Genomic DNA, 23,834 nt, shown 5'->3' with positions numbered 1-23,834 from the left:
AAAATATTATGTAGCAGAACAAGTGCCTGCTTCCCTACAAAATTAATGTGAAGGAAGCACCACTTAAATAGCCTCCAGGTTCCCAGCACTTTGAGGACAACTGAGTAAGAGAAACAGCTGCTCATCTAAGGAATTCCAGAAGTATCAAGTATGTCCAACTCTTACTTCTGAGATGTCTAATGAGACTAAGAGCTTCTATGTCATCCATAAATACATACTCAGCACTAAGACACAGTTACAAAACAACACTTTTGTTCTTATCCTAGGACAAATTTCCCTACGTGCTTCAACAGAACAAATCCCAGTTCCAGTCTATGGCATAAACCAAAACAGGTTTCTCAGGTGAAAGTATGCTGGGATGCACACAGTCAGTGACTAACTTCAAATTAGAAGATAACTCAGCAATTTAGCAGCAGAACTTCTGAGAGTGCTTTAGGAGCTACAACTTTAGCAAACATGCTGGGTTTTTCAGACCTTAAAAAAGAAAGAAAAGGTAAATTTGAAGAAGCTCCCACCTGTGCTGGTCAGCCATAACCATCGGCATCAGTGTATAGACAGCAGTTTCATTATCTGGGAAGAAATTTAATTACTCCATTAGCATAAAGATACCTTTTACATAAAATAAATGTATCTAGCAACGCTTATTTACCTTTTCAAGTGTCCACTGTTCAATAGATGATTCTTTTTACACAGATTCTACACACACAAAGTTTCGTTATAAAGAAAAAGCCATCATACTTAGATAAAAGAATTAATAGAACTGTGATACATGAAATTTCAATGTGGCTTCTTTCTTTTACAAAGTAAAAATTACAGAATTTTCAGTGGAGCATCAATTTCTTTGAATTGATGATTCTGTTAATTAAATCAAAGTTTTTAAGAAATGTGCATTAAAAAACCCAAACAAAACAGAAACAGTTAACTATTTAATTTTAAAAAGAAGGAAATTTCCTGTCTTCCACAGAGACTTCCATAGTTCTGAGACTATGATTTTGTAGTAGTGACTTCTTTAAATTAGTTCAGAACCATTCCATTTTGTCTCTGTACTTGAATACCTCAGTGCAGTAAGTTTCATTTTAATTTTTAATCTGTAATCAGTTTCATATTTCACACTTGAAGGCAATGAAAAAAGGCCGGAACACAAAGATCCATGTCAGTGGTGGGAACAGACTGACATTCAGCTACACAGTCTCTGCCATCACTACTGCTGCACATACCAGCACACTGCATCGGTGCGATGAGCCTGTTTGGTCACTTACAGGCTTCTTGAAGTAAAATACTATTTTTAGATGATTAATTTGATAAAACTTAAAATTTTTTAACATATAATAATTATAAATACTACTAATGTGTAATAATATTTTTTTTTTTATTACGGACAATTATTACCATTTTTCCCTTCAACAATTTACCCATTTTTGAGAGTACACTCTCCACAGATTGTTCATATAGGTGCCAACTTATGACAGGAGGGGCTATGCTTTCTGAGAACCCAGGTATACAGTTTCAGGATACAGAAATACAGGACTGTTCTCACAAAATGTTCATTTTCAAGTTTTTCCTCATCACCTTCATTGATCCAAAGTTACAAAGCAATCAGAACAGGAAGAATTAAAACAGTCCCAAACAAGTATAGCATTTCATGTCTTTTACATACCATGCCTCTATATATTCATTCCTTCCACTAGATAGGAAAGGTGACATTTGCTGAACATTAAATTAAGATTCTTCAGAGTTATGAAGTGGAATCCAAGAAACTGTTATCATACTGCAGCTACGCTATTTGTTAATACTGTTCTCCCATGCTCCAAGATTACTGCTGCTATCAGCTATCTGAAGTTGTGTGTCCCTAGCTAACAAAATAAAGAAGCAATGCTAATCTATTATTACCTTTGAACACGGAACAGAGGTAAGTCAAATTCAAATCACACTTCATCAGCTATAAAAATTTTAAAATAATTTTTTTAAAAATCAGCATTGCTAACAGCAAACACATGGTGCAAGAGAAGCAAGTCTCTCAAACCACCAAATTATGATTAAACACTGAAGAGAGTCACCAACCATCATCAAGTTCAAGAGTTTGAACTCTCTACAAAATGTTCCCTATGGGAGAGTTCTGTGAGCATCAGATAACTCCAACACACACCCCTAGAATTTGACTGCTGGGGGAAGAACCAGCTGAGAGGAAGGGGACACAGAGAGAAAAAGTCCTGAAATAAAATTAAATAGATGCTAAATAAAGATATCAATAGTGTAAAGTATTTAAGCAGTTTTTAAAAATCTATCCATGATTAGCTTCCAGTATACACAAATAAAAAAAAAATCTAGTTTGAGCTCTGTTTCACAGACCTCTTGGCAGGAAGATAAAGCTTTCCAAATAAAACAAAAAAAACGAACTTAAGAACAAGAACTAAATTTATACATGACATCCTCATATATTTCCACAATCAGGCCCTATAAAAGACACCAAAAAAAGGTGAAAAAAACTTTTAAATATATCAGCACACTTAACTGAAATGTTTAATAATGATCCTAATTAAATTTAACTATATGGCAAGTTTAGTGATCTAGAAACAGACAACAGTTAAATACAAGTGTAGCTGGGCCATAAAAGGCATTTATGGCACAGTTACAAAACTAAGCCTTTTGCTATTCTATTAACAGAAATTACACTGTGGAGCACATGCAGATTTCCCCAGAGTTTTTCTGTACAGAAGTAATTAAAAGGGTGTGGGACTAAGGAGCTTTTATGCTTATCTTTGGTGATTATTTTCTCTAGTCATAAAAGAACTCCAATTTACATAAACTAAATGACAGCAGGTAGAGAAAAAGCATTATACACCTCATGGACTCACCAAACTTATTTGCTATCTAACTTGTTTGCATTTCAAGTGTTGAATAATATAAAGACAAAAAAAAGGCACACAAAATGCACTGTCAGAGCTTTGGGCTGCAAGACCTAGTTTTCAGGCACTGAGCCATAATAGTAGAATCCAGAAATTTGTGTCAAGCTCTCAAGTGTCCAGGAAACAACTGCTGAAGGATACTTTGGGAGAGTGATTTAAAAAAAAAAAGTTCTATTTGCAAGCTCAGGGTATTCACTGGCACTGGACTCAGGTGTTAATACTTTATTTTAAAAAAAAACACTTGAAATTCATCATCTAGAATCCTGCCCTGGAAAGATACACTTATTACTTTATTTCCTCAGAGATACTATCGTGATCTTGGCAGAGATCATAACCTTAAAGAAGTGTCAGCACTGTCCCTATCATACCCTAATGGCTGGGGCACATGCAGTGGAAGTTCAATACCTGGATTTAATGCCTTCTTCAGCATAAGTAAATTCAAACATACATCTCCATTTCCTATGAGAGTATTATGACTCCTACTTTAAGGATAGAGGGGCAAACTACGTATCCTTCAAATTAAATTTCAAATTAAAGTTATTCAAACACAATGGGGGGGGGGGGGAATCATAATTCAAGAGGCCAGACACAGCATACAAAAAGCCACCAAACCACACACTATACTAGACCAGAGTGGAATATTCCAAGCTGATCCTGTCAGTACATGTTTGGAGCAATATACTACAAGCCAAACCTGCTTCTCAAGAAGAGTTTGGGCAGACCTGCATGAACCTAAGGAACACCAAGCTCAAGAAAGAAGGTATGTAATGAGCTAAGACGGACCCAAAGTTTGATGGCCATTGAATGGAGACCTTCTTGGAATGCAATCTGAGACTTCAGTGTGTTAAGCCCATTTATCTCCTTCTATCAGTCCCATTGATTTGTTTCATGCAATTCCTAGGGAATGCATAGAACTCACATTCCCTCTGCATTACAGGGTGATAGAAGTACTTGTTCCAAAGGTCTCAGGGCTCGCAATTGCACTGCCATTCCATAACACATAACTACCTCTGAAGTGCAACATAAAAATGCCCAAGATGTGAAAAAACCATGAAATTCAGGATCAATTTGCCTACATTAGTAAATTTAAAGCAGCTCCAACTGACACAGGTTGTGCACAGCGTTATTCATATTGGCATCTTCAATTAGTTAAACTGGTGTTACTCCATTATTTCTGTAAGTTTAAGCTTAAGTGAATAGTATTACCTGAATTTTCACTACTGCCATTCAAAGGCTTACAAGCAGCAGCAAAATCCTCCTGAAACTTGCCTGTCAAGTGAAATGTATGAGCAACTGCACTGGAAGATAGCAGAACTGTGACAGGTGACTTAAGTGAAGGGTGTAGCAGCTCAGTTCAGGAGGACACCAGGAAGTCCAAACAGGGAATGTACAGAAAAAAACAGATTATTACTCCCTCTCCTCCACCAGTGGAGATGAAAGCTGGCAGGCAGGCAGCCAAAGACTCATCCATAAAAGTAAGCCCTGAAGAATGTGAATTCTCAGCACATGACTCACAAGAGCAGAAATTCTGCGTATCCAAGAGTTTTACAGTTAGTCCTCCCAAAAACTGGACCTGGCTGGAACACCAAACCATTTGCCATAAGAGCCTGAAGCTCTCTTTTCAAATCCATCCTGATACAGGGGACCAGCATCCACGTGAACTGGTTTAGAGACAAAAATTAGGCTGTGACGGGTGACAGTGACTTACAATACCTTTTCAAACAAAATTCAGCGCTATTAAAAAAACAAACGAACAAAAAACACCTCAAAACCCACAAAGATCTGTCATCACTACTCTGTCATCGACGAAACACTTAACGAAGGATTTAAAAGCGAATACAGACGGTGTTCGGCGCCCCCGGGCACCCGCTCGCCCGGGCTCAGGGGCGGCAGCAGCCGGCAGGGATCCCCCGCGCCCCGTGATGGAGGAGGCGAGGGAAGGAAGGGGACACCGCTCTCGCTGTCACCACGACAAATAAACAGAGCTTGTCAAAGGCGGAGAGAGGAAGCCCCTTCCCCTTCTCCCCAGTCGCCTCAACTCATCCCCGCTGGCGCGGGCGCGGAGGCCGCCGGGACCGACCGCTACATCAGGGCCCCGCTCCTACCGTCCGGCAGCTCCACGGTGCGGGCGCGGCGCAGGGACCTCGTCAGCCGGTTGAGCTGCTCCATGGCTCTCTCCATCCTCGGAGCGCCCAGCCCGGAGCCGCGGACACCCCCCGCCGCCGCCGCCGCCTGCCCTCAGCCCATCCCGGCGCTGGCGAGGCCGAGGCCTCCCAGGCCGCCACCACCCCGGCAGGGTGCGCGCATGCGCGGGGCGGAGCCGGGGGCGGTGGCGGTCTCCCTCAGTTCGCGTTCTTCCCGAAGGAAGGAAAGGGATGAGGGGGATGAATTTTCAAAGCCCGTAGGAAAAGAGTCTTAAAATTGTTTGCTTGTTACACATAAAAATAAAAAAAAGTGCTTCCCTTTGAAGCCGCCTCTGCTGGGTGATCCTGCCCGTGGCTCATTTCCCCGGAACCACGGGAGGGAATGGGGCTGCAAATGCAGCTGAGCGGGACAGAATCACAGAATCGATAAGGTTGGAACAGACCTCTGAAATCGTCGAGTCCAACCTATGACTGAACATCACCACTTTTCATCCACCTTCAGGGATGGTGACTCCACCACCTCCTTGGGCATTCCAAGTGTCTTATCATCCTTTTTGTGAAGAACTTCTTCCCAATGTCCAGCCTAAACCTCTCCCGGTGCAGTTTAACACTACGTCCTCTCATCCTGTCGCTGGTTGCCTGGGAGAAGAGGCTGACCCCACCCGCCTGCAACCTCCTTTCAGGCAGCTGTAGAGAGCGATAAGGTCACCCCTGAGCCTCCTTTTCTCCAGGCTGAACAACCCCAGCTCCTTCAGCCACTCCTCACAGGACTTGTGCTTCAGACCCTTCGCCAGCTGCATTGCCCTTCTAGTGCCAGCACAAAAGCTGTAGACACTTGGAACTGTGCAAGGACACAACTGCCAGCATGAGCCTGTCAATCCATTGCTTCCTCTGGCAGTATAATACATGTTGTGAAGCATAAAGGAGCATTCGGTGTTGGGTATTTTGGCTTTAATGATGCTTCAGGTGTTGATGCAGTCTTGACAAGCCAGGGGTGTATGGGCTACATGACAATGCTGTAAAGTGAGAATGAAAAAATTAAGTAAAAATGGAATGTAAAGAAATCATACCACAACAAGATTTTATTAATGATCACCTTCCAAATGCAAGAAAGTATGTGGGTATCCATGGGGGTATGTTGTGATCTGGTTCTGTGTAATGCTTTCATTGTTTCATTCTGTAAAATACTCCAGTGACGCTGACTTGGAAAAATGAAGAAAAGCTATCTAAGATTTTAAAAAGGTTCAGAAAGGACAACAAGGAGAATCAAAAATCATAGAATTGTGGAATGGTTTAAATTCCAATAGACTTTTAAAGGTCATCCATTCCAACTCCTCTGCAATGAACAGGGACATCTTCAACTAGATCAGGTTGCTCAAAGCCCTGTCCAACCTGACCTTGCATGTTTGCAGGTTTAGGGCATCCACCTCTCTGGGCAACCTGTTCCAGGATTTCAACATCCTCATTGTAAAAAACTTCTTTCTTATATCTAATCTAAATCAACCTTCCTTCAGTTTAAAACCATGACCCCTTGTCCTATTGCAAAAGGCCCTGTGAATTGGCTTCCATGTAAGTGAGAACTGAGTTGGAACTCTGCTATCTGGAAAAGAAATGCTGTACAGGACAAAGTAGAAGTAGAAAAATAATGAATGTCATGAAGATACGACCTGGGGGGGAAAAATTAATTTCAAATAAGAGTAGGCTAATGAGAAACAAAAACTAAATTTTAAAAAACACCTTCCCCCCACAACTCCCTTCTTCTTCAACTTCATGCCTAAATTCTCCACCTTCTCCTCACCAGCAGCATAGGGGGACAGGAAATGGGAGCTGTGGTAAGTTCATCACACGCTCTCTATGCTGTTCCTTCTTCCCCAGAGGGAGGACATCTCACACTCTTTCTCTGTTCCAGTGTGGAGTCACTCCCACAGGAGTCAGTCCTCCACAAACTTCTCCAATGTGAGTCCTTTACACAGGCTGCAGTTCTTCATGAACTGCTCCAGCATGAGTCCCTTCCATGCAGTGCAGGCCTTCAGGAACAGATCACTCCAGTGTGGGACCCCATGAGGTCACAACTCCTGCTAGCAAACCTGCTGCAGCACAGGCTCCTCCCTCCCCAGGGTCTTAGAGACCTATTTCCTTTTTTTCCAAGTTTCTAGGGGCTGAGGTTAGAGCTTATTCCAATTTGTAAATGTCCTCACTAGTGTAGAGGATGGATTAAGTGACCGCTTGAGGTCCCTTTCCTTTTCTGTGAGAATGATTCTGGATACACCTAATATTAGAACCACAATATGGATGAACAACTGTTCCTAGCAATCAAAGAAGAGAAAAGTAAGGAAACTGGAGAATGTATTTTTTTTTCTAAATTAATGTTTTCTGAGACCCTCTGTAAGTGCAGTGATATTCCTTCGGTACAACACTGCCAAAAGACATATTTGGTGACATCTTTTAAAAACGCCAAAATAATGGGCTGAAACGAAAACGTTAGGAGTATGCAATTAATCACAAAATGTAATAATTTTTTGTGTATTTAGCTTCTAATTCAGTGCTAAACACAATATATTCAGGGATGCATCCTCAAAAGTTAAAGGATTGATACAGCAGTGGTATAAAATCCTTATTAAATTTTGTTTTAAATATAGAGTGTTTTACTGTGATCTGCAATCAGCAGGGCGGAAATGCTGTTAGGAGGCAGGTAAACAGTGAAGAGATAATGCAAGTTCTTACTCTTACTTAGCCAGCATTGGTTGATTTCACTGTGGTTTAAATTCTTAGTTCTTCTTGGGACACAGAGTGGATAAAATTCCTTAGCAGCACAAACTGCTCAGGAAAGAAGGGGATGACAATACATACTAACTGACTCATTTTCATAGCAATAAGCTACACCATCTCCCAACCTTAAACACGAGGTCTTCCTTGATCTAAATAAGGTTCTTCTACTCTGTCTCTCATGGGGTCTTTGTTGTGGTTTAACCACAGCCAGCAACTCAGCCCCTCACAGCCTCTCATTTACTCCCTCATGGTGGGATGAGGAAGGGAATCGAATGGGTAGAAGTGAGAAAAGTCATGGGTTGAGACAAAGACAGTTTAACAGGTAAAACAAAAGCTGCACACACAAGCAAGGAGGCAAAACGAGGAGTTCGTTCACCATTTCCCATGGGCAGGCAGGTGTTCAGCCATGACAAGGAAAGCAGGGCTCCACCACACATAGTGATGACTTGGGAAAACAAACTCCATCGCTCCGAACATCCCCGCCTTCCCTCCCTCCATTTTTGACCCTATTTCAGGCTTTCTTGCACAAACTCATTCTACTTGCCAAGACATTCCCAAACAGATAGGACATATGGATGGGCATTTGCAGCTTTGTAGTCTTATTCTTTCCACTACAGCATGAAGAAGTCTACAACAAAAAGCATCTCCTGATGTTCAACAACTACTTTAATTGATGACTGTATAAAACTTCAAGGAAGGAAAATCCAGTGGAGGCCAGAAAGCAATCCAGGTAGGGGTGACATAATCTCAGTGGTCAGGGTCAACGGTCACAACGTTCAGTATCCCTTTCAGAGGCTGATTTAATTCCAGATCCACACAGCTGCTTTGAGGGCTACATAATGGCCAAGGTTTCTCTTTTTAGTAGACTACTTTATAGTAGACTTCATCATTCCAAAAAAATCTCAGCTTGACCCTATGAGCTTTTAATATGTCCCGGGAAATTCCTACTTGAACAATGTGCTTTTCCAGTGGTATTGCAGCTGTCCATGCTTATACTGACTGCTGTGGAGAATTAGGCATTCTGCATGGTAATGAATTCCATCTAGTTTAGAAGTGGGTATTGCACTAGAATTAAACACCTTCGGAGGTGTTTTTAAGACACCTGTAGTAAGACTAAGTCTTAAATGGAAAACTTCTAAGTGTAAAATTAGCTGAAAGTAGTAAAATTAGCTTAATTTTTTACGTTATGACAGGTATATCAATACTTCCAAATTTTGGTCATTTTCTTGATGTTAGGGAAAAAATTGACATCTCAAGGAAAAATTAAGATTCCAAGTTACCACCTAAGCTTTAAGTCACTTGCTCATTGAATGCAGACAGCAGAGTTCCCTTCAACACTGAGATAAGAGGACTTCAACATATCTGTCCCTTGCACTTCCATATCTGAAGATGTCATGTTCAAATGCCTACGAGCAATTGGTCAAACTTGCCTTTCACAGTGAATTAAATCAAACCAATTATCAGTCCTGTGAAAGAAACACTGTCCTTGACTCGTAGAGGAAGTTCATTCCTGTGAGCAGTCTCAGGGGGGACCAGAGGCAGACTTTCTTTTAAAAAAAGATAATACCATCCTTAACTGTCAAAACTCTGGTGCTCATGGCATTTATTTTTCTACACCAAAAGTTTTCTTCAGAGATAAAAATTATTTTGTTTTCAGCATTAGGAGGAATACAGATTGTTGTCAGAAATGGAATGCAGTACTCTGTAAAACTAAAAACATTCAGCTCTTTCACTCTGTTTTTTCCTCTGTACATTCTTTGCAAAGACATACAAAATTAGAACTTTACTCTCGTTAGCCTACAGCATAGAAGTGAGGAATTGATGTTGATTTTTCCATGTTTAAATCCCAAGAGAAATTTGTGGCATAAAGACTTAGCAAATTTTGGATCTCGGGGTTTTTCACATCTTTTCGTCCTTAGATTGCTGTTATTCACAAAGAGTCTTCACTGAACAGAGCTGAGCCCGAGCATCCAGTCTTAAGCTGGACCTTTGGTCATCACAGAACACCAAAATATAGGAACAAATTCAAAGTGTGGAAAACTGCATTTCATATATAGTCTGTTGTCTCCTTTCAGCAAAAACAAAAAAGGGTTTCTGCTCAGATTCAGTTCAACAGGCCCTATTCATTTACGGGAAAACTATGAGACAGGACTACTTTGAAAAAAGATCAAATCTCTACAGAAAGGAAAAATATCACTAAATACTTAGAAATAGATAAAAGAGTATCATCTTTTATTTTGCCTGCAAAGACCAAGTCCAACCATTAATCCAGCACTGCCATGTCCAGCACTAAACCATGTCCCTAAATGCCACTACGGCACAACTTTTAAATACCTCCAAGGATGGTGACTCAACAACTTCCCTGGGCAGCCTGTTCCAGTGATTGGCAACTCTTTTGGTGAAGAAGTTTCTCCTAATATCCAGTCTAAACCTCCTCTGATTCAGCTGAGTCTGTTTGCTCTTGTCCTGTCTCTTGTTACTTGGGAGATGAGACCAACCCCCGCCTAGCTACGCTCTCAGGTGGTTGCAGAGAGCAATAAGGTCCCCCCAAGCCTCCTTTTCTCCAGCCTAAAAAACCCAGGTCCCTCAGCCATTCCTTATAAGACTCTTCTCCAGACCCTTAACCTGCTTTGTTGCCCCACTCTGGACTCATTCCAGCACCCCGATGTCCTTCTGGTAGTGAGGGGCCCAAAACTGAACACAAGATCCAAGGTGCAGCCTTACCATTGCTGAGTACAAAGGTGTGATCATTGCCCTGGTCCTGCTGGCCTCACTGTTTCTGATACAAACCAAGATAGCATGGTAGTCTATGTTTCATCAAGGAATGAACTAAAATCTGAAAAGAGTATGATATTTTTATGGGCTAACACAGATAGGCAGGATCCAATGTTCTTCCTCCTGCAATTACATTTACCTTGATTCCATTCCCTAGCAGTGAACTCTTAAGTGCAATTTGAGTTCTTCCTGGAAGCAGCTCTGCCAGCAGAGATTTTATTCTCCACTGCATTGCAGTGTTAGGAGTCAGCACATCTTTGGAGTGTGGCTTGGAGCCATTTTTCCCAACAGCCATGTGCTCCTTGTGGGCTGACTCAGCTTCCTCTGGACATGCCAGCAGACTAACATTGAAAACAGCCTGCATATCCTGTGCTGGGACTTGTCTGTGATGAAGATGAAGCTATATAACAGAGGACCTTTGCAGAATTGTAGTAGAGTTCAACTTAATTCACAGAGATCTTCTTCAACTACCTTCCTCCTCCCCATGTTACCATCAAAGAACATAAGATATTCACATGCAACATGTGCATGGTGCTTTCCCTCTGCTCTTGAGGGGGCTTGTCTTCACAGAATCAAAGAGTGATTTGGATTAGATGAGACCATAAAGGTCATCTATCTCCAACGCCCTGCCATGGGCAGGGAGACCTTCCAATAGACCAAGGTTCTTAGAGCCCCATCCAGCCTGCTCTTGAACACCTCCAGGGATGGGACATACACAACTTCTCTGGTCAGCCTGTTCCAGTGCCTCACTACCCTCACAGTAAAGAATTTTTTCCTGTATCTTATCTAAACCTGCCCTCTTTCAGCTTAATTCCCCGTTGTCCTATCACTACATGCCCTTGTGAAAAGTCCCTCTCCTGCCTTCTTGCAAGCACCCTTTAGGTGCTGCAAGGCCACAGAAGATCTCCCTTGAGCCTTCTCTTCTCCAGGACAACAGGCCCAACTCTCTCAGTCTATCTTCATAGGAGAGGTGTTCCAGCCCTGTGATCCATTCAGTGATCCCAGAAATGATCCAGTCTTATTGCTGATGTATGTGCATTGGGGTTGAGGAGATTAGATCAAGGCACTGCAGTCAGAGAACTGTGCATAACTGTGTGCAAACACATAGAGGATCTATACATATCTCCAGGAATTCCAGTGCTAACACAGCTGCATGTCTGTCCTATACACTAATTCACGCAGCTGTGTTTTAATATATCTGGCCATGTAAAATGCTTCAAGCAATACTTTTCGTCATTGGATAGATAAGCTTTGTACATGTATACATGAATCCTTGTTTTTCCAGAGATTTTTTGGATTCTAAAACCTACTTTTTTGCCTTGTTATCATTAGTATTGAGGGTAGGAAAATGTACCGTTAAACCATTTCACTTTTATGTGTTATTTGTACTGGAAATCAAGTTTTAATTTGCATATCTATCTGGAAAACAATCAATGCAACCCCACTTTCTTGTCAATGGGGTTTATGAATCAATAATAATAATACGGATTATCTCTACATTTATTTCTACTGTCAAAAGAAATGTGAATTTGGCTGATTTCAGATTTGATTTCTGATCCTCATTTTTTTGTGCTATAGATGCCAAAGCAATACTAATAGAGGCTGTATATTATAATAATAATAATAATAATTTGATCATTATCATAACAATAATGAGCTATAATAATAATAATAATAATAAAACTCACAAAATAAGATATATTATTTCTATGCCTTGTCTTATTTTTGAGTAATATGATCCTATGTAAAAAGATGCTGGCTTTATAATCACTTAATGGGATTTATTTGAGTCCTTCTAATATATTATTTTAATGGACATACTTAGTTCCCTAGATAACATTGAAAACCATGTTCTAGAAAAGTACAAACTGTGTTTGCTTTGACTGGGTTCCTTTTCATTTTATGATGAAGAAATTTCATCAAGGAGGGAAAATTGCTCAGAGAGGGCCCTGAAAGCACTGCAGCTGATTTGATTCTGCCAACTGACAGGTCAGCAGCTGTGGGTCAGGACATCACAAAAACTCCCCATCACTTTTTCTGGTTTTATTTTATCTGCCTTGTTGAATTATCTTGCCTTTTATTTCTTTGCTGCTTTGCTGTGTGAACTATACTAAGTCCTTGTTTCTCTTTCTGAGATTATGGCACTGCTGCAAAAGAGGTACAAAATTTTTTTAACATAAGGTTTAAAATGTTATTGTCTATTTTTATGACCCACATGATTTACACTGACTGTCAAAATTTCTAAACTAAAGGACCACCAATTACAGCTTGTGCAGCATCCATTTCTATTCTCTGTGGAGCAGATAATGCTACTCGACGCCTACCTACATTTCCTTAAAGCTGGGTTGCTGAAATTTCTCAAAAATAATATGTCCAGGCTTGAAGATATATTTTTAAACTTTCTCTTTGTCTAATTCATCCATGCTCCTGGTCTGAAGCAACTCTTGCCAGGTCTGTCTCTGCTATATTTGTGCTACATCTCCCCTGCATTAATTTTTCAAAAGGAAGCTTTAATGTGTCTCTAAACAAATCCACAGTGCTCAAGAATTAGAGTGAAGATACTTTGAACTATTTTCATAATGTCATAGCCCTTAAGTTTGCATTGTCTTTACTGAAGCTTGAAAAGATTACAACTATGTCTCATATTTTAAAAATATCATCACTCTTCTTTTAGTAAAACCTATCTTCTGTACAAAGTGTTTTTAAGAAAAAAAATACCAAAGGGCAAGTAAGATATAAACATGAGGCTTTTTCCTGCTAATCATTATGCTTCTCTCAGTATTAGTCTAGGTGGAATCAGGGAAGAGCCAACTATTTAAAAACCTGCTTGGCCAAGAAGAAATCAGTAACTATTCTGTCCTTGTCTCTCTAACACTGATGATGTTTTTCTTGCAAGATTATTTCTGGCTGTCTGGTTAGTTGTGTTTGCAACTTTATTCTGTCCAGCAGGAGCTCTCTACAGATGTTAAGGGAGTTTTTTCTCCCGATAATGATTGCCATTTCTTTATATTCTCTCATGTTTCTAGAACACACATATTTGCAATTCTGCAACAATAATCATGACTTAAGGTCCTGTAACTCATCATCACTACAATCAAGCAGAGATCAGAGTAAGAAACTTGCAGGGTGAAAAATGCTGAAATATTATGTTATATCTGAACAACAACCTAAAAATATTGAATGAACAGTGGAACCAATTATTTTGTTGCATTTGCTGCAAATTCTGAGTGTATGATATACTGAGATTTTTGCTCTCTCTCCCTGTTTCAGGTCCTTGTTAACTCTGTAAAAATTGCACTCAGGATGACACTATTTTCTGTCATTCTAGAACTGATTCTGTTTTGAAGGACAAGCAAAATCTATTAACTTGGTCCTGATCAACTCATTTTCATTTGGGGAGTGTATTAAAACTCAGCTATTTTTAGTTGCTGGGAGACAAGGAAGCATTCTGTCAGTCAGAAAAGTTCAAAGGAAGGCAATCTCCTTTCTTTTCTCAAGCAAATAAATAAATGAATTAATTACATACACAGGATTGATCTATCCTTACTTGATAAAATAACTGGAGATATTTGTTCTGCCGTTTCTCTGTTTCTTGCTGCTGATGTTACACAGGAGGATTCCCCTTGATATCCCAGACCTCATGTAAAGCATTCCTGCAGAAGTTGTTGATGCCTATGAACAAGCTAATCGAGTACCAATAGAAGATTGCAGAGCTTCAGATAAATGTCCCAATTACTTTCTAACTTTGTATCAACACATTGCCAGTTGCAAATGGCTGTCTAAGAAAGAAACTTCTACTTTAAAATTCAGAAGAATGTGAATATAGAGCCTCCTAACACAATCCCTGAGATTAAAAAAGTAATATGGCAATTTCTATAGTCTTTGGACTGCAATAATAGTATTCTCTGAAATGGATCCTATTTTGCAGAGACAGGAGGTGCATCTTTTACGCTTGCACCACATTAAAATACACAATGAAACCTTGAGGAGCACGGCTCAGTCCCAGTAACTGCCTTGATTCAATACATGCAAAAGGCAGGTCTCACTATACACATTCTGCTGGACATGTTAACTTTTAACTCACAAAAGACAGAACATCATTAGAGAGAATTTCAAACCAAAGGAGACTGCCTTTTTACTCTAGACATCACCTTGAAGTTTGTCTAGTGTTCTAGAATAGGATTACTAACAGTTTTAAAAATATTCAAGGTTATAAATATTACCATGTAAGCAGAGACACAATTAAAGAGACTGCAGTGATTGCAGTGGTAAGAATGCTTTTGTGCATTAACAATTCAACAACATAAAGCTCTGCGAGGGGAATAAAAAAGAGAATTAAATTTTGATACAGCATTAATTCTTTTCTCAGATCCCTGGTGGGGTTACTGAATAATTTTCAGAATCATGGAGCCAATACATCCTCAATAACATAGAGAGGATGTACAGTAGCTGTTTAAGCCAAGGGTTAAGTTCAGTCTTTCCTAAGAAGTTTGGGCAGAAGGCGTCATACAAAAAGCAACCACAAGATGTCAGTCTTAATAATTACAGTAGATTATTCTGATTGGCTCCTTTCTGATAAATAACTAGGCAGGGAAAAACTATTCATTATGTTGAAATATTTGTGGAGAAAGTAATCTAGGAATAAATTATTAGTCGTAAACATATTCAGAAAAAAATGAACTATCAGATCCAAATAGAGCCCCTGTGCATATTTGTTTCTGCTAGAAGATTTAACCCTTCTGCCAGGGACTCACAGGAAGGACATAGCAGGGATTTGTCCCTCCCCACTTGCCCTTTCCCACACAATTTCTCTAAGCGTCTTCCATCAGAGATGGAGTATCAGACTACATAGACTTTGGGCTTCTTTTCTGTAAAGCTATTTTTATTTCCCTAGTAGTCTTGACCGTGTTCTAATCCTACAGTTCTGAATGTTTGTAAGATAATAAGAAAGTCCAATTTCCATTTCCAGTTCAGGTTTGGAGACATCCAAGTGACAGGTATTGATCATTGTTCCTGGAATACTTTGCAATCCATTCCCTCATAGTTCACCATTTGAGTCCTGACAAAGGAGCTATGCTCTGCATTGCTTTTTTTGAGGGACATTCTATTTACCTCTTGCTACTCACACAAGCACTGCATTTTGGGTTAGCACATAGCTGCACTATGTGCTACTCACACATAGCACTTGTATTTGCTACCAGTTTGCTCACCAGGTTTACCATTAGCTACTGCCAGCAGTCACAGCCTCCTGTTGTTGCTTCTGCTGTGCTGCTTTGCTCTGCTCTGATCTGCTGCAAAACTGCTGTTTGCTTCTGTGCCTCTGCTCAGCCCTTTATTTCTGCAGTCCATACAATCTTTTAGTTGTGCTCAAAAAGTTGAAATTATATCCAGAATCTGTAAAGAGACCTTGTAAAAATAGGCAATTTTCCAGCAGGATCTTACCCAGATTCTGGAAAACACAGACAAAACACCAAAATGTGCTTTGACCCTGATTTGCTTTCGGTTCCTTTACTGTGAGATCCAATGACAACCTGCAACACTTGCTTCCTCAGCAATCGCAGACAGGTTGCCCATAACACAATTAAACCCCTTACAAATCATCTTGTAGCTGAAATATCCCAAGGCACCACAACACTTATCAGGAAATTAAACTCTGAATCTTTGGTTCCTTCACTGGCTCACTGCAAACAGGCTATCTTACAGGATCCTCACACAAGCTGTCAGCCTCCCCTGCACCTCACACCTCCAGCCTGACAAACCACTTAACTGAAGTTGACCAACTCTTGGCATTCATCTATTAACTGAAAGCAATTTTACTAAAGTTACTTTATTGAAATTTAATTCACCCTCTGTATCTTCAGGTTTCATAATGCACTGTTTGATGGTTGCAAGTCTCCCTTGGGGCATTTTCTTCTGCTTTCTGATGAGAGCAGGCATCCTAATATGCAGATTAAAGGTGCTGTGGGGCTTGGCTCTGGTCTTCTCAGTGGTAAGAAGATGACAGAGAGCAGACACCACTCTGCAACTGCCTAATACTAATCCCAAAAAAGGGACACACAAAATGCACTCATACAGGGAAAGAAGGGAGATGATGCACTCATGTGGAGTATCCAGTAGTCTGAATATGCATCCCATGGCTGAAAAGTCTCCTGCCATCTGGGACAAGCATGGCTGCAAATGCGGGTTACTTGTGTGCCTGGTTGAAAGATGACTCGTTCTGCTAAGATCTGTTCTGTGCTTTGTAAAATGAATGAGCTGTGGTAGGATGTTTCAAAATTTAGGAGGGAAAATGTTTTGGGATGTTAAAGCTTTTTTCTTATACATAGTTTATTATAATGGTATCCTTTACTTACAATAATCCTTTGCAAATACTAAAAGTAAAAAGGTAAAGACTGAAAAGCTGTTTTTTTTCTTGTTTCTCTAAACTTCTGTCTTGTAATTTGCCTGGAATCTTGTCTGGTTTTTGGTACATAATCAATTCATTCCTGTGTACTTTATCTTCTGGAAAGCAACTAGACATATTGGCCACTAACGCAGTCATGAGAGATGTAGAATCATAGACTCAGAAGTTAACATTGATTTAGTGCTCATCAAATATTTTATAATGAGTACCACTGGAGCAATGCAAAATGTCATCAAGACAATGAAATTCCAGAACTTACCTAAAAAAATTATCTGACATAGATAATTTCTGCAGAAAGTCCAACACTTCCAACATAAAAAAATCAATTTTCAGATCAGTCAGATAACAATATTTATATTTTTCAACATCTATAAACACACTCTATTAGAATTTGCCATTCAAAGAGTTTGTTCATGTCACAAAACTGAGTAGTGTAGCACCCCAGCTCTTACACTAGAAGCTCCTGAAGCACTTGGTTTCATGGGTATCTTTACGTTAGTCAGTACAACCCAAGCTCAAATTTCATTGAAGACAGCTAATAGAGTTACTGTATTCCATTAAAAAAGAGTTTTCTTTCCTTGCCTGATGCTTAATTGTTATTCACTTGCTCCCCTCTTCTCAGTATGTGCTTTTCTAGTTTTAACATTTTAAGGCAAAGTTATTGTGCTGGTTCCAGCTGGGGCAGAGTTAATTTTCTCCACAGTGACTCTTATGGGTCTGTGTTTTGGATTTGTGCTGAACACAGGGTTGATACAGAGATGTTCTTGTTATTGCTGAGCAGGGCTTGCACAGAGCCATGACATTTTCTGCTTTTCATGCTGCCACGCTGGCAAGTAAGTTGGGGGTGCTTGGGAGACTGGAAGGAGACACAGCTGGGACAGGTGACCCCAACTGACCAAAGGGATATTCCAGACCCTATGACATCATGCTCGGTATATAAAGTGGAAGGAAGAAGGAGGAATGGGGTATTTGAAGTGATGGCATTTGTCTTCCCAAGTCACTGTTAGGTGAGATGGGGCCCTGCTCTCCTGGAAATGGCTGAACACTGCCTGCCCATGGGTAGCAGTGAATTAATTCCTTGCTTGTCTTTGCTTGTGTGCTTGATTTTTGCTTTCCCTATTAAAATATCTTTATCTCAACCCCCAAATTCTCTGGCTTTTGCCCTTCAAATTCTCTCCCTGATCTCTCTGGTGGGGGAGTGAGTGAGCGGCTGCGTGGGGCTTGGCTGCTGGCTGGGGTTAAACCATGTCAGTCCTATTTTGGCACCCAATGTGGGGTTCAAAAACTTTGAGATAATGATAGATTTGATTGGGATGTGTCAGGCTGAATTTGCATCTGTCAGTTCTGTTTAGCTAGTAATGGGCAGGCTCCTTTGATTCCATGGGCTTGCCTGCCTGACTGTGTGTTAGAATCTTGTGCTCGTTATTGGCTGCTTTTCACTTTTCCTGCTGCTGTACTGCTTATCACCTCACTGTGTTGTGCCTGGGAACATTTTGATCACAGCCATGGCAATGCGCCTTGGCTGGCAGGTGGCCAGGCACTGCTGCTGTGTTCTGTGCTGCCACACTGGACAGGCTGGAACTCCAGTGTGAACTTGAGTTGAAGGGACTGTGACAGGTGAGTGAGTCTACAAGAGAGCAGAGATACACCTGCAGTCTGTGGAGAACCCCATGCTGGAGCAGGTGGATACCTGAAGGAGGATGTTATGTGACCCTGTGGGAAGCCCATGCCGCAGCAGGATTTCTGGCAGGACTTGTGACCCCACAGGAGACCAGGGGTGGAGATTGTAATGGATGTGCCTTTAAACTGTTGTAAGCTATGATTTGACTTGTATGTTTCAGGAATTACTGTAACAGGAACCACCCAACCCAGTGGAGGAGAAGCCTTACAAGAGGCAGTCGCAGTGCAGCAGTGACCTGACCTGAAGCTGGTTTTGGTGCCCAGTAACTCCCCCCACACACCACCTCTCCTGTCCTGAGTGACCAGGACAGATGGAGCCCAAAGTCATGGACTACATAAATCCAACAGACATTTTGTGGACATTGTGTGGACATTCTGCAGGGGTGGTCCATAGGCTAAGGGAACAATATCTGTGTGTTATATCAAAGAATTGGAAAGGGGATGGTGGTTAATGAGGTTGTATTGAATAGTGTGGGACCTGAACATGATGTAAATGGTATGGAATATGCTGGTTTCAGCACAGGTAGAATTAATTTTCTTCACAGTGGCTGGTATGGGGCTGTGTTTTGTATTTGTGCTGAACACAGGGTTGATAATATAGAGAAGTTTTTGTTATTGGTGAGGAGGGTTTGCTCAAAGAACTTGCAAAGGTTTGCTCAGAGAGGGTTTGCTGCTTTTCATGCTGCCACGCTGGAAAGGAAGTTGGGGGATGCATGGAAGATTGGGAGGAGACGGGTGACCCAGCTGACAAAAGGGGTATTCCAGACCCTATGACATCATGCTCAATATATAAAGTGGAGGGAAGAAATGGGAAGTGGGGGAAGACATTTGGACATTTTTATCTTCGTAAGTCATCATTACACATGATAGAGCCCTGCTCTTCTGGAGCTGGCTGAACATCTGCCTGACCATGAGTAGCAATGAATTAATTCCTTGCTTGTCTTCACTTGTGTGCTTGGCTTTTGCTTACCCTATTAAACTGTCTTTATCTCAACCCCCGAGTTCTCTGGCTTTCACCCTTCCAACACTCCCCTCAGTCTCACTGGTGGGGGAGTGAGCGAGTGTCTGCGTGGGGCTTGGCTGCTGGCTGGGGTTAAATCACGACAGTCATAGATTGATGTTTCTTTCAACATCAGTTTTAACCATTGACAGTGATGATGATAGATGATGTATACCTTCCCCCATGGCAAGACATTAATTCACAATGCATTTCCTGCCCTGCATTCCTAAGATTGCCCATCACATCCCTCATCTTCTATTCTGCCACTTTTATTTTAAAAACTTGCTAACCCATAACCACTGCCATCATCCTCCTACTCTGCATCAGCTTCCACTATCTCTTGGGACCTCCCAATCACACAGGCAGAAAACAAACCAACCCAAACCCGATGACTGTTACCAGTCTTCTGTCTCATTTTTCTCCTTGCACTAGAGCATTTTCCAGAGAGCAGGATGTGGCTAAGGAGTGTGCCTGAAGAGCTAGCCAAGCAAATGAGGATGTCGTGTACCTTAAGATAAGGTGTCTTTTTAAAAGCTCATGGCAAGGCTATGGAAGGATAGGATTATGGGTGTTATCCTAGGTTTAGGTTCCAAAAAAGAATAATAAAAAGATGATTTTCCAGATTTCTTTTTTTTTGTGTATGTTTGCCTGTACCGCATGAAACCCATATTTGGATTCTGAAATTTTCAGACCTCTCAGCATCTTTGTCACCCACCTTTTTTCTCCTTGAATTTGGACATATGGCAAGGTTCCTGTGCCATAAGGGATCTGCTGAGGGGCAAAACTGTAGCTGGGCAGTCTGGTTTACAGCACGTACCTCTGGGTCCTCCTGAACCTTGTGGCCTCACTTGTCCTCCCTGCCACATGCAACTGATCACTTGGGTTTGCATCTGCACCTGACCTGTAGGATTCTGGATCCAGAAAACACATGCAGGTTAGTCTGGGGATATATCCTGTAGGTAGCTGTTTGTTTGATACCATGGCTTGGGAACATGGGCCAGGGATAGTTTAAAAAACGTCAGTTTTAAAGGATGATTTGACATATCTACATTTGAGAGGAAAGGTCATTCCTGCTCTGCTATTTTCAAAAACCTTGAGCACACTAGGACACAAGTATATAATGATAATAAATATCAACAGTATTACTTTTTCTTATTATAGTGTTTTTTCTTTCTTACAATATCTATTGTTTTTCAGAGAAGTGTGTCATTGGGTTGTGCCTGTTGCCAAAGAATTCAGCTCTATGATTGACAGCAACTTCTTAAATGAAGGGTTAATCATCTAAAGCATATAGGCAGTTGGGAAAAATAACTGCATAGAATACCCAGTCTTGTCACACTTGCTTATATCATCATCTCCATAACTTCCTCAGAGCTAGAAGGGGGTGTGAAGCCTGGGAAGAAAGGAAGGGATATGCAGGACAAGAAGCAGAATGGTTTACATCACTCTGAGCTATTATCTTAGGCTGTTACTCACTTCCCTCTCTGAGCTCTTCGGGGCCACCTCAGAGAAATTAGTGAGATGAATTGTCTATTTCGTATGCTTTGGACAAACCCTCCCTAATTATAGCTCAGCTTTTCTGCAGACAGTGTATGTATAAAAAGATTGACTTATGGAAAATGAAGCCATGATAAAAACAGCTATTACAAAGTGCTAGAAAACATAGCCATAGCCAAAAAGTGGCACACAGCCACTGACTGTTTGGTGAAATTTATTCCTACATTGGTTCTTTGTACCTTGAGTTAGAGGAGCGAGGGAAAGTGACACCCTGCAGCACACTGCTGCCTGTAACATGTGTGGGGTGCACCTGGCAGCACGGGGCAAGGGCGCCGTACCCATGGTGTTGGCGGCCGTGTGGGACAAGCAGACAGGAAGGCACAGGGAACAGCAGCAGCAGAAGGCTGCAGGGAGATAAATACTACAGAGGAGTTTAATTTATTGCCTACCACCATCTTCCAGGGGCAGAGCCCTATATTCAGGCCACCCGTCCTGGATGAATTGCAGGGCTGCATGGAACACCAAGATCATGCGCTGTGGAGCTCATCCAGACCTACAAAGCAGAAACCTTGAGTTTTAAAATTTTCATGTTCGTATGCAAGGATGTTTAGGTCATGAGGTCAAGAGACTTCTGAGCTGTCACATAAAAGTTGCTAAGACAGCCTAGCACTCACAGACTGTGCTTGGCTTCTACCTCCCTTGGCAAGTTTCACAGCTGACACAAATTAGGGTGTTCTAGAATAAGACATGCCAGATCTCACATTAACAATATACAGTATTACCTACACATAAAAATATAGAATATGACAGACCACTGGGATGTTTCCAGTTCTCGAAATGACCTAGTTTCTGACTATTCATAAAAGCAGACAATAGCTATTTTAACCTGAAACTTTGATTTTTGTACTGCACCTAAATAATTAATCAAGGAACAACAATTATTATCTAAACATATTAATCTACAAAATTACATGCAGCTATATACATACAAGAGAAATATTATATTTTTGTCTCTGTCTTTCAAAAAAATTCCCTCAATAAGACTGGAACAGGGGTTGAATAATGTTTTTGGTAAGTTTTCTATTTATAGCAAGGGCATCAGATTCCTTGTGAATAAGAGAATCAAAATCCAACCATAAAGGAATTAATATCAATCTACTTACATACAAATTATACCCTTATGTAATATTTAAATAAAGTTTTGGAGAGGTATCTATCCCCATGCAAGGCCTGATTTACATATGGGTGTGTATGTTAAAAATTATTTAACTTGCTACTAAGCAAATCTGATTTCTGGATATGCTAACTCTGCAGAACTTGTGTGCTCCAAAGGTTTAACGTCCGAATCTAATCCTGATTATTCCTAATCTTAAATCAGAGAAAATCCTCTACTCCCTTCTGCAACACCTGATCTTGATTCCTGGATTACCTTATAAATACTTAATTGCTTATTAACATGAATCATTTCCTTTTTTAAATATATATTTTACATAAATAGGACCCCAGCACTGCTCACTCCTAAGCATCACTCTCTTATGCTATTATGTCTCCTAGGTATTCTAGGTATGCTGTGGAAGAAAAGAGCTGGACTCAACTAATTTTTGAACACTTTTCTTCTGCTCCAAATACAGGACAAACGCACAGGGAGACAACGTCAGAGATTTGAGAGGGCTTGCACCCACTCAGCACGTACACCACAGTGCCAATCTTATCCACCCCTGTGCTTCTCTCTCTACAAGTAAATCTGTGCCTAGGACTGTCGCTGGGCATTGGAACTGAAATGTCTGTACTGCTAAATTGTTAAAGGAGTCCCTGGAAAATCTTGCCCAGGCACACCTCTCCCAAGCAATTCCCAGCCATAGCTAAGGAACTGTCCAAAGCCAGGAACCATTTCCAATAGGGCATGCATATGGCCACCCTCATTTAGAAACAAGGGCCATTACTGGCTGTTGTGCCAGTTAACTACTTTGTTAATTAATTCACTCATAAGCCAATTCCTTCATGGATTAAATGTGAGTTCATTTTATTTTGAAGAGCTGATGATGGCTCCTAGAAGATGTCCCACACTAGGTATGGTAGAAGGAATGTCAAGCCTCCCGTAAGATATTACCTCCATGCAGGCATCATCTCTTTCATGATATTTACATGGAAGAATCATCTATTTCCTTTGGTAAATTGATGGAGAAGAAAGAACAAATAGAAAATGCCATTGCACCACTGAACACTGTAGGCAGTTCTGCCTTCTCCCCCAGCTCAGAAAGAGTGAAAATGTATGTCAGGCACAGTCAAAGTTATGAAACTGCTCCCATCTGAGGAGTTTCTAAACACCTAAAGACAGAGCTGGGGGTGAGGAGGAAAGTATAATAGATCTCTGTAAAGCCAGAATAGCACAGAAAAGGTGCACACCAAGTGATTATAGAGAATCAGGGAAATTTCCAGGCAGCATTTTCAATATCAACAAAAGGAAGGATTACTGTGGACAGCACAAAGGAAACCAGAACTCATTGACACAGGACACTGTAGTAGCCCAAAGTATAGATGAGGTTAGAAGGCCAGCTAGATAAGCTCCTAGAAAAAAAAGTTCACCAAAGGGTGTTAAACACCAAGTCCTGGATACAACTTTGTCTCTAAAATGCCAGTAGACCAGGACAGTGTACCAA

The 23,834-nt window shown here is 40.8% G+C and overlaps 1 protein-coding gene across 4 annotated transcripts in view; it reads right to left on the bottom strand.

Moving 5' to 3' along the window:
* Positions 1-5,177, bottom strand: part of HACE1 (HECT domain and ankyrin repeat containing E3 ubiquitin protein ligase 1) — a 50,488-nt gene extending 45,311 nt beyond the window's left edge. For all 4 annotated transcript variants that reach the window (XM_069011072.1, XM_069011069.1, XM_069011071.1 and 1 more), the window contains exons 1-2: positions 5,012-5,177; positions 516-570 (exon numbers count right to left, since the gene is read on the bottom strand). In XM_069011072.1, coding sequence (XP_068867173.1) covers positions 516-570; positions 5,012-5,087 — 131 coding nt within the window. In that variant the 5' untranslated portion in view covers positions 5,088-5,177. The remainder of the gene's footprint in view (positions 1-515; positions 571-5,011) is intronic.
* Between the last annotated feature and the right edge of the window lie 18,657 nt (positions 5,178-23,834).

Source organism: Aphelocoma coerulescens, chromosome 3 (assembly GCF_041296385.1).
Source record: "Aphelocoma coerulescens isolate FSJ_1873_10779 chromosome 3, UR_Acoe_1.0, whole genome shotgun sequence".
In the NCBI taxonomy this organism is placed as follows: Eukaryota; Metazoa; Chordata; class Aves; order Passeriformes; family Corvidae; genus Aphelocoma; species Aphelocoma coerulescens.
This window is presented reverse-complemented; position numbering and strand designations above follow the sequence as displayed.